The 12033-nt window shown below is 42.9% G+C and overlaps 1 protein-coding gene across 4 annotated transcripts in view; it reads right to left on the bottom strand.

Moving 5' to 3' along the window:
• Nucleotides 1-12033, bottom strand: part of LOC147256968 (glycine receptor subunit beta-like) — a 95121-nt gene that overhangs the window by 4999 nt on the left and 78089 nt on the right. For all 4 annotated transcript variants that reach the window (XM_086210693.1, XM_086210692.1, XM_086210695.1 and 1 more), the window contains 2 exons: nt 11335-11472; nt 2571-2723 (listed from right to left, as the gene is read on the bottom strand). In XM_086210693.1, the coding sequence (XP_086066819.1) occupies nt 2571-2723; nt 11335-11472 (291 nt within the window). The remainder of the gene's footprint in view (nt 1-2570; nt 2724-11334; nt 11473-12033) is intronic.

The following is a 12033-nucleotide window of genomic DNA, read 5'->3' as shown; positions in this document are numbered from 1 at the left end:
TTGATGCCTTTTCCTAGATTGACCCCAACATTAGAAAAAGTGAATTGTTGCCTTTATTCACATTTCCATGTAAGCAGTACAAAAAAAGGTACAAAGATCGTCTTTGGGTCAAAATGACATGACCGTCAAATTGAGTTGAAATCATAGTCGCAGAATTAGTTACACACCTCAGAATATGAGAATGTTTTAGTTCTGTCTCAGATCAATCAGTAGCAGACGTAAACAAGACAAGACAGGTGGTCTTCTCGCAGATCATTAAATTACTATTTTGGTACAATCATTTACCAGCCAGTGTGGAGGATTAACTTCTGAGTGTTTGGCTGTTTATTTTAGACCCTTTCTATTAGTCTTTTGGACTAAATGCTTCTTAGTTTTAGTCACATTTTAGTCATTTCTATCCTTGATAGTTTTAGTCTAGTTTTAGTCGACGAAAACTCAAAAAAGGTTTTAGTCTAGTTTTAGTCGATGAAAACTCAAAGGTTTTCGTCAAATATCGAAGATACCTATAAATAAAAGATAAATGTGCATGTACGTCATAGGCCAATACAGGTATTAGAATGAAGCACACTGAAACTGATCTAACTTTCAAAGGTGAGTTTTTTCCCCTCTTTTTCTTTCTCTACCTTTTACTTTTATTATTTTGTTGCAGATGCAGACAACTCACTGGCACACAATATGAGTATTGTATCACAATAAAATATGATTAAACAAAAAATAAAAGCACACTTGACTTCCATATGAATGACCATATGTCCCTACATATTGGCTTTAGCTGCTGTTATTGGTTAAAGCATCCACGTGTGTTGCTTACGATAGGGAACAGCAACAGGTCTGAAGACTTACGTGTTTCCCAGTCCCACAAACATGGGTCAAAGCATTTCACTTGCCACCCGTCCACAAATGGACAGGGGTTTTATTCATAACATGCTAAATTAATAGAAGGGCTGGTTTAAACGAGCCAACATTAGCGGGGCCCCTGGCAGCCCTATTCATTCTAGCTTTAGCATGTAGTACTAGGAAGCGGTCTCTGTACCACGGGGAGGTGGAACCACCACCACCAAACTTTAGGCTTAATACAAAAAAGAAAATGCATCACAGGGCTAGCCTAACATTGACTAAAGCTATGCTTTAATCATCCCTCTTTTTACGACCACCTGACACCGCTGCTGCTGCCATGGTGTGTGTTTCGTCCACTGCAGACAGGCCCAGACTTGTCTCTGTGTGTGCATGTGTGTGCACGCGTGCGAGAGGCTTTTAGTGTGTGTGTGCTGATGATGGGGGCGTGACCATTAGGACCAACAGATACAGCTGGCTCCATTCTGATGTTTGAGCTCTTGATTGACATTGCACGCATGTTATACTTGGCGGAAAAAAATGCATGTCATCGTCCACCCACTAACAATTTAGTTTCGCCTTGTTCTCGTCAGACAAAAATGTATACAATTTGGTCACATTTTAGTCTTTACAGGGCTATAGTGACGTTCGTCTTCGTCTCATTTTCGTCATGGAAAAAAGGGGTCTGACGTCGTCATTTTCGTTTTCATCCAGCGTGACGAAAGCAACACTGCTGTCTATGTTTGTTTTGCAGAGCCGACCTTGTTCTTGACCTGCAACAAGAGGGGTAAAGCAAGGAGAGACTGTCCTACAGTTTATTGACAGTAAGTGCCATTGTTCTCAAGGACAGATATTGTAAAAAAAAATGCTAAACCGGTCACCAAAAATACTTAAATACTGTGGGAGTAGGACCAAGAGGAAGTGGTGTGTAGCTTAGCTGTCGTGGGCTTGACTGTAGAACATGGCCCCAAAGGTACAACCATTGCTTTTCCTCCAACCTGCATCGCCACCCCCCCCCCCCCCCCTTTTTATCCCCTACTGTTACACCGGCCCGCGCTCCCCTTCCATGAACCAGTCTGCCATCCAGTCCCCCATCAAGCTGGCTTGCTCTCCCTGCCTCCCCTTCCAGAAGCTTCCTTCTTTAACTGTTATTAACATTTCCATGTTTCCCACATTTTGTATTGTAAACTGTTTTCTTGTCTGTAACAACATCTACTGCACGTCTGTCCATCCTGGGTGAGGGATCCCTCCTCTGTTGCTCACCCTGAGGTTTCTCAGATTTTTAAAAGGGTTTTCTATGGAGTTTTTCCTCAGTCAATGTGAGGGTCTAAGGGCAGAAGATGTTGTGATGATGCCATGTAAAGCCCTTTGAGACAAACTGTTTGTGAAAACAGGCTATTCAAATAAAATTGCCTTGCCTTGCCTGTGATTGTTCTGCTTAATAAATCACAAGTGAGTCGTTCATGATGTTTCCTCATCCTCTGTGAAACTTTACACTTGTGTCAGAGGTAAACTTGAACTGGTGAAAAATGACATGCATGCCATTTATCAAGCTCTCCTTATAAGTAGCTATAGTAAAAGACGTATACCATTGACAGCAAACTACTCACAATCAGTGACATTTATGGTGTGTCTGAATACTGAAGCTAGCAGGCCAAAACTAAAAATTGATGTCAATATTTCTGAATCATAGATTGCAATGTAAATGCATTAGAATATTGTAATATGTGACTCACCCAGTGGCACCCTTGCTGCCGAGGCATCAGGGTTAATCCAGAAGGACAACCAGGACAGCACAACAATCAGTAGAGTTGGAGCATAAACTCCCATCATGTAGAAACCCACTTGTCGACGCAATGTAAAAATCACTTCAACACAGGTGTAGTATCCTAGAAACAGACAAAAGGAGACAGGAATACTCAAAAATATTCTGGAAACATTTATAGATAACCATTCAGAAAATCAAGTAATGCCAACTACATTCAAAACAGTCGTAATGGAACTATGACATTAAATAATAATGTCATAGTTCCATTACGACTGTGCTGAATTTAGATCTGGACTTTTTACTGGAATCCTTACTTTACTGTTGACTAATTAGTTTATTTCTGATCTTGATGGTGTTTCTTGGTTTTCTAGTTCCTGTGTTATTTTGAAATTTACTTCCCTTGTGTGCACTTCTGTGTCACTTCCTATCTTTGTCCCTTTTCTGTCTTTTTAACATCGTTCACCTGTGTCTTGTCAATTTGTTGGTCTTCATCAGTCACAGCCCTGTTCTAAAGCGCTACCCAATCAGCTCCATCACTGCTCTCATGTTCTCCCACCTTTTCTTTTGTTGTGTGATTAGTTGAGTACATACTTTAGTTTGGTTGTCTTAATTACTCCTTTGTCAGATCCTTATGTTGTGCCAACTCAACCAGGTCAAGAGATTAATTCAGAGATGTGACAATTAATCCAGTTGAAGAAAGGATTTTTGGCCTTTGAGGCTTGACACCCCTTTCTGAAGCCTGCATTTGAGTGACCACGTTTCTTGAAACAAAGGGTCATAAACAGGGGGCTCAATCTGGCCATTGACCCCCCCCCCCCCCCAAGAACTTGTACCCTGATTGACCGGAAGTTCGCGTGACGCACTGCTTTTGGCTGAGAGCCAGTACCATCCCACAGGAAGTGACATCATCTGCCTCACCAGATAAAACTTCAGCGCAAGAAAAGTTTGACCCCTTCGGTTCTCTTCAACCTCTTCGGTTCACTTCAGCTCTCCTCTTCGGACCTCGAGCTGGCAGTACAGCGACGGCAGAGAACTCCGCAAAGGACACCTCTCCCCCCCGTCCGCTCGTCCAGAGAAGCCACCGTCGAGCCACGCAATCCGCACAGATGCACACTCACACACTAATACTCAGAATCACATTACAGACACAAGCAAAGACTTTACTGTTGCTCCACTGTGCTGTTTTGATACCAAGGCTCCATTGTTACACTCTGCTTTTCGTCTTTGCTGCATTTTGTAGCAGTTTGCAACATACATACATACATAAATACATACATACATACATAATAGGGCCGGGCGATTAATCAAATTTTAATTGTCACTGCAAAATCAAAATGTGCGATTGACACATGGCAAAAGTCATGTGTCCACGATGAGAAGTTCATTTTCGCATGCTGCAAAAATAAACCAATCACATGTGGCGTTGTTAAATTAGCCGCGCGTTCGGCCCATGACATTAATTGGTGGTGTGGTGTCAGCTACATACGGTGTTTGTGGTGATAGCGGACACTAGCAAGCTAGTGGAGCCGAGGGTAGGCGTGTTACATGGATGACGGCTGAAGGCGAAGACGCAGAGAAAACTAGCGAGTGCGAGGAAAATGAAGTGGACCTGGTGGAAAAAAATAGCTCCTTACTCATTTGGAGCTATTTTGGGTTGACCTGTGTGTGTGTGTGTGTGTGTGTGTGTGTGTGTGTGTGTGTGTGTGTGTGAGTGCACTTTCCTACCTATCCAACAGTGGCCTTCGGCGTCATTACACTTTCACCTAGAGGGGACTTGACAGCCAACAGGGGACATTTTTGAGGTCCCCTATTGGTCGTGCTTTAAATCATGCTAAAATCATATGTAACATGCTCTGGTGAAGTTTTTTTAACTTTAGCCAAGAGGGGACCTGAAGGTGTGTGAGTGTGAAAGTCCATGCCAGGCTGTCCGCCTCGAGGCTGGGGCCGGAATAACAATGACCCATAAACACACGTCGTTTTACACACACTCCCTGAAGGTGTGAATGGTTTGCACTCAGGCAGCCTTTCTGACTGCAGAGGGGCTGTTTAACAAGTTACTGGGTGCAGAACATATCTCTTTAAACATGTAATCTCTTTGTTTTTGAAATAATTTTAAGCAATTCCTAAAAAACACTCACATTTTAGACTTTGTTCAGACTCCTGAAGTTGTTCATTCCCAAAATACTCACTTAACTAGTTTTCACCAGCATGGGATTTCTATTTCTATTTCAATATATTCCAAGGCTCTGTCTACACTTCTGACAATGCATTTATTTCAACCATACACATTACAGAAAAAAGGGACTTCCACTTTTTTGAATGACAAAGGGCCCCTGTTGGCTGGTAAATAGTGACAGGAGTTCCCACTTAGATAGAACACAGCAACATTCACAATCCACCACTAATGAAGGTAAAAAATAGGTAATATTAATCAGTAAAATTACAATCTTAAATATATAATTATTGATCAAATGCAATTTGTTGTGTTTTTTGATGCACATTACAAAAAAAGTTACTTTTACTGCTTAGATTGACAGAAGTTCCCTGTTGGTTGGTAAATAGTGACAGGAGTTCCCACTTAGATAGAACACTGCGACATTCACACTCCAGCATACATGAAAATAACCACATTTGCTAATTAGTAAGTAAAATTACAATCTCAATATTTAATTATTGGTCAAAAGCACTTTTTAATGTTTTTGTTGTTTTGTCTTTTTTTGAAGAAAAAAGGCACTTTTACCATTTGGAATGACAGAGGCTCCCTGTTGGCTGTTAAATAGTGACAGGAGTTCCCTCTTAGATGGCATAGAGCGACATTCCCACTCCAGAATCAAAGGAAGGGGGAAAGGCAAAATAAACAAGTAAATCTAGACATATTAACCAGATAATTGTTGGTCAAATATGCTTTGTTATGTTTTTTGATGGACATTACAGGGGAAAAAAACAGGTATTTTTACTGTCTGGAATGACAGGTTCCCTGTTGGCTAGTAAATAGTGACAGGAGTTCCCTTAGACCCTTTCACACGGCACCAAAAACACGGGTGTTTGGGATCTGAAAGGGTCGACTCCACATTTCGGCCTGCGTCCAAGCTACCCGGGTGTTGAGTGGCTTGCCTTGGCTCTGCTCCGCTTGCCTGCAGTGTGAAATAGGCAACCCAGGTTCTCTCAGGTTTCACGCGACCATCATGATTTTGTCACTGTGTCGCCTGTCAGGCTGTCATTGTGGAAGCTCCGGAAAAAAATAAATAAATGAAAAAAATTGGGGAGGGCTGAGAGCTGCTGACTGACCTCTCAATAAGTTATGGCCTCTGCCATGAGCTCAGTCTTCTGTTGATGTCCCGAACTCAGACCCGCGGCTAGTGGAGGCCTGAATGCAGCCTAAAGCCGAGCAAACGTGGCACACGCGTGTTTCAATGTGAAAGGGGTATATTTCACTCCTTTTTCTAACACTTTACATGTGTTTGATCTTACGTGAATTAAACTCCCACGAACTGGAACTCTAGCGAGAACTGAGGAGGCACGACCGCGTTAACAAACAACTTTTATAACCATCTTGCAACCATCGTGGCAGCGCACTGGCAAGATGGTGAAGTCCATGAGCTGCTCGCCATCTGCGGTGTAGAGGAGATCCTGCAGCAGATTTCTGGAACCGTACGGAACACAGAGATTTATTGGAACATCACTCGCTTTTTGAGACACGGCGCACTTTTACGTGTTATGATGACGTTGTCAGCTCGATGACGAGAGAGAAAAACCCAGGCATGCAGCCTCACAGCAGGGTCTGGGATGCATGTCTGCTGGAAGCTTGAATGAGCCCTGATGCCTAGGAAACGTAGCACAAAAACCTTCTTCAACAGTGTGTCAGTGTGAAAGGGGTAAAGGACAACCTGAAATCCTCTGTGAGGAGTCGAGTACATATCCACAAACTGAACGGGCCCCCGGTGCATCTGTGCACCAGCACTCGTCAGATGTGATGAACTAAGCTATTGTCATGTATGGGGCAAGTTGTCAGGTTGGAGGGGGGTTGTGGGGCAGGACAGACAGGAGGGAGCAGAGAAAGCCCTTAGTTTACTTCAGGTAGTTTCTGTATTAGTATGAGTGTATCAAGTTTTTACTCTCATATGGGGGTATTTGTCAGGGCCAAGACTGAGGAAGTTCAGAATCGGTATGACAGTACAAATAAACACTTTGTGAAGACAATTGACTCCCAGTCCTATGGACATTAAAGACTCAGTAAACATGAATACCAATAACTCCTCCTAACTGGACAAATTTGACCGTCAATCATATTAAACCAACAAATTCCACCCCCCCCCCCCCCCAAGAAAATATAAAACTGAGACGACTGAAAGGACAACAGAACTTCTCAGGCCATGCAAGCAGTTGGTAGAGACCAAGCCAGCAGCAATAAGGCCTGGGCAGATGAACCAAAATGTTCTTTAGCTGATATCCAGCCCCCCACCCCGCTCTCTATACACCTCTTCAGGCCTGCTCGCCCTCCCCCGCTCAGTGTGGCCCCTTCAACACCCAACCTGCAGTTGTCATCTGAGGTGTTCCTCTCTGCAGGGACAGAGGAACACCTATTGAGTGTTTGATCTGATCTTGATCAGTCCATCAGTTCATTTGTTCATTTGCTTTATCCACTTATTTCCTAAGGACACATTTTAATTTCAGTTTTCTAACCTACAGTAACTGACAATTAGTTTTTCACCCAAAAATCCCTTAAGGGATATTGTATGGGGTCATAAAGCTGTCAAAATCATGTCAAAATCATGAGAGCGCAAATACAAACTAAACTAGCTCAGGATCAGGAATTGAGGGCATCAGAAACATAAAACTGAGAGGTCAAAAATAATCTTGTGGCAATTAAAGTTTTGTCTCGAGCTTGTAAATTATGACAGAGAGCAGCTGTGAGACGGTGGCGCTGCTCGCTCTCTCTTCTAACTTACACGCTCGCTCGCTTTGGATGTTTCCTCGCTCTCAATATTTTTTCCTACCAGAAATACGTGATGGGGGTAAGGCTCGACAAGACGATTGCCGATTAAAGTTCGTCGGCGGAATACGCCTGTTAATGGTCAGCTGTTTGAATCAATTTTCTTATGTGCCACCGCTCCACAACTGCTCTGTCACAATTTACACGCTGGAGACAAAAACTTTAATGGCCAAAAGATTATTTTTGACCTCTCAATTTTATGTTTCTTATGCCCTCAATTCCTAATCTTGTGCTCATTTAGTTTGTATTTGTGCTCTCATGATTTTGACAGCTACCTGACGCCATAATATTGCCATTTATTGTTGTATAGTGAAACCAGTGACAATTGTCCAGTTGCTACTGAACAGTATTGTCTTACAGATTCTTAAATTTAATATGTTGATCCTGCAGGAACCCTGCAAACACACCTTTTTCACAGTGATGCACAACTTTCACCAGAAAGAAAAACATGTGCAAGTAGCAGGTAAATTCACTTAAGCTCAGCTCGAGTGAGGAGGCTCGTTTCAGAAGGTGCAGGGAAACCCTTCACCATAGCAATAAAATGTAGGTTAGTCAGTCTGATGAGTTTATTTAGGCCTAGCAATCAAATCAATAGCTATATCATCTAAAATGTTCTAAAATAAAAGTGATTGCATCTTCTTCTGTCCTGATGACACAAAACTAGAAGTGTGAGTGTTGCTCAGTACCATTCAAGAGGGCCCCTGTGTCATTGTGTTCAGGCAAAGAGGGGACTTCATCCAGCCGTGTGCTGGGGCAGTTCATATTGCACAATATATGTAAACATGAATATGGATTCAATTGGCCCATTTAAAGGAATTAGGAATGTAATAATAGTAGAAATAATTATTTTATTTTATTCTATTTTAATTATTTAATTTAATTTATAGGCTGTTATTTTGAAATACTCAAGAGAACTAAAATAATTAGTGAAGGAGCTGGCTACATTGATCTTACTGAAATTGTGCTGTCCCCGTGGGAACCTGCCTGTGAAGTATTGTTGACGTGACACGCAGCAACGCTAGTTCACAAAAATCCACTGATTTAACCAGGTCTGATCTGGCAATCTCTCGGCGCACTGTTGCACCATCGCCGAGCAGCAGCGGAGACCGAAAGTATGGATCTGCAGGCAGATTCTGCCGACTCCTCCTTCTCCTACTATGCCCATCTTGGTGGAATTGTGCACATCGGCAGACAAAAATGCCAATCTGGCTGTGTGCCAGGCTGCGCTGCTCAAAATAACCACTGCGAGGGGTGGGAACTCTGTGCCACGCAGGGGGCGGGTTTAAAAATAGAGCCCTATGAGTGTGAGCATAACAGAGGGTTTAAAATATTTGGCAGAGTCTTTAGTGCCCCGAAATATCATTATAAGTAACACAAACTTCAATATTTAATTTCTCATGAGCTCCTAAAGAACTCCTAAAACACAAAACAAGTCGAAGATAAAATCATGGCATGGATTTCAGCAGTGCTGCAGTCGCTCCACGCCATCTAAGAGGGAACTTCTGTCATTAGTTCCCAGCCAACAGGGAACCTCTGTCATGCTCTGTTCTCTCAATAAAGTTTTGGCCTCTGCCATGAGATCAGTCTTCTGTTGATGTCCTGAGACGCCTCTTCACTCCTTTTGTTCCAACACTTTACATGCATTTGATCTTACGTGAATTTATCGCTGCTTGGGAACTCCCACCAACCGGGAACCCTAACGTGAACTGAGCAGGCGCCACCGTGTTGGTAAACAACTTGTACCGCCATCTTGCACATCTTTTTATCGATCATGGCAGCGCACTGTCAAGATGGTGAAGTCACGAGCTTCTCATCATCCAGGGTGTAGAGGAGATCTGGTGGCAGATCTGAACTGTGCAGGATGTGGCGATTTATAGGAACATCACCAGCATTTTGAGGCACGGCGCACGTTTTTGTGTAATGATGACGTTGTCAGCGCAATGACGTACGAAAGAGAGAAACACAGGCACGCAGCGGGAGCTCAGACTCACGTCTGCTGGAAGCTTGAATGAACCCTGATGGCGAGCAAACGTGGCACGAAAACCTGCTTTGACAGTGTTTCAGTGTGAAAGAGGGACAAGAGTCAGTCGTTACCCTCTGGGAGGGGGAGTGTCGCTCCCCACCATTCAACAGGGCACCTTTGTCATTCTGTTCAGACAAAGAGGGGACTCAGTGGTTGGTTTATCACATCGTTTAAAACAAAGAACTACTGGACAGTGGTGAGAATCAGAGTGTTTACAAGGGTCTCAATTTGATTGAATATTTAACCTCAGTGTATTTATTGAGGACTACAGATGTATTTTAGCTGCACGCTAACTCCAGTATATCTACATTTTTAGAGTAGCGGTACTCTGTATTGTGAACATGTCCATGAATGTACACTATCCTGTCTAAATTAACAATGAACTGAACTGAACTGAACTAAACTGAACTAAACTGAACTAAACTAAACTAAACTAAACTAACCTAAACCATTTATTTTCTAAATATTTCCCAGAGAGAAATGTCTAAATAATGATCACATGCAGGTTAAATCAGCCACTTTCAGACGGTCGTGGTGGTGAACAAGCTCTCTTCAGCAGTGTGAATGGGTCAGACAGCTCCACTGCCTTATATGGAAGTTCCCTGTTACCCAGGTAGATCTCACTCAAGGATCCAGGTCCCCTCTTGGCAATTTCTTAAAAAAAACCCATTAAAAGTCACATTTCAAGTAACATTATGGTAAAAGACCTTAAAAGAAAATTTTCTGTAATGTTTTTGTTTCATTACAATGACCAGAAATTGGAGTCCCCTCTTACCCAGTCAATGCTGAGAGGCCACTGTTGGTAAGGTACGCATGTATGTGTGTGTGTGTGTGTGTGTGTGTGTGTGTGTGTGTGTGACGTCGTACAAGCCCAGGTGTAAAACATATGGGGCGGTCACAGCAACTACAAGGGGAAATATGACCAATCTTCATCAACACCTGAAACACCACCACAAAGAACTGCACCAACAATTCAAAGACAGCCAAGGCGCAAAACAGCCGACAACACCGAGTCCGCATGATGTCAAAGGATTGCAGCAACCGTCATTTCAGCAAGATGAGCGCCTGGAGAGCCACTGAGATCAAGGAGCTGCCAACAATCACTGCTGAGAGGGCTGTGGATAACCACCTCACAGGGACTGTGAAGGATGGGTTGTTGTATGAAAAGGTTGCGGAGGAGCTTGGTCGATGTGGCTATCAGCGAATGACAGAACGTTACCAGCAAGTTGAAAAACTTGAGAAAAACACACTACCAGGTCTGCAACCACAACAGCAGCAGCAGCAGAGGGCGGTTGGACTGGGAAAACTAGAGGCTTGCCAAACTATGTCATGGGGCCAAATATTCTCCCGACATGGATGTTGTACGTCACTGTTCACCAAATTTTGTACTGAACATTACGTCACGTTTACACCCACACAAGTGTCAGCTTTTTTGGAAAGAGGAATATTACGACTTCCATTTCACACAGATAACAAGCAAATTCCTGCCTCTACCTTGCCTCAAATTTGGTGCATTCTCTACTGACAATTGACATTACAAATGGACTCCAACATTAGATTGCAGTTGCTGGTCATAGTACTCTCCTCAATACCAGAACAAATAAAATAATGTTAGCCACTATCCGTTGTTTTGACTCAATACAAGAAAGAAGAATGCAAAAATGTGTTTCTTACCTGCCATGTTTGGTGGTAAAATCATTACTTAGAATTACTGACCTGTTCCTTGGTAGAACTTTGTGCAGTTTCCATATTTTATATCTTCTTGTTTAATGTCAAACTGAGGAAGGGCAATCTCATCCATCTGAACTGGGTCTGACTGCCACATGAACACAAGATCACTGGTCGTATAGCCAACTAAAACAAAAGAAAATCAAAACTGTAGTTTCCCACATTATGTACATTTTAGATGCTATGGTTTAAAATAATTTAAATGCCTTTTTCTTTTTTTTTAGTTATTTAATTTCCCTCATTTTTAAACTGACACAGTAGAGTTGAGCTTGTTGCTGTGCACAAAGTCAAGGTAGGGCAATTAAGTTGACAGCCACTGGGACAAGCCAAAGGCCTGAAGTCCGGGCAAAGGACTTAAGAGTGTAGGGCAAACAGAAAGGCTGGTGAGTGAAGCTGGGGCCCAGGGCCCACAATAATAGGCGGGGTTCACCCTGGATGGGTTGCCAGTCCATCACGGGGCCAGGACATATAGACAGAAAACCATTCGCTCTCACAGCCATGCCTTTGGTCAGTTTAGAGTATCTGATGAACCTCGTCTACTCTTGCATGTCTTTGGACTGTGGGAGGAAGCTGGAGTACCTGGAGAGAACCCACACAGGCACAGGTGGAACATGCAGACTCCACACAGAAAGACCCTTGTCCTCGAGCCTATTTTGAATATTGAGATTATATTTTTTCTTTTACTGT

Source organism: Aulostomus chinensis, chromosome 8 (genome assembly GCF_037954235.1).
Source record: "Aulostomus chinensis isolate RoL2024-O1b breed Wild chromosome 8, RoL_Achi_v1.0, whole genome shotgun sequence".
Lineage (NCBI taxonomy): Eukaryota > Metazoa > Chordata > Actinopteri > Syngnathiformes > Aulostomidae > Aulostomus > Aulostomus chinensis.
The sequence above is the reverse complement of the archived record's forward strand: the minus strand, read 5'-3'. Positions and strand labels throughout refer to the sequence as shown.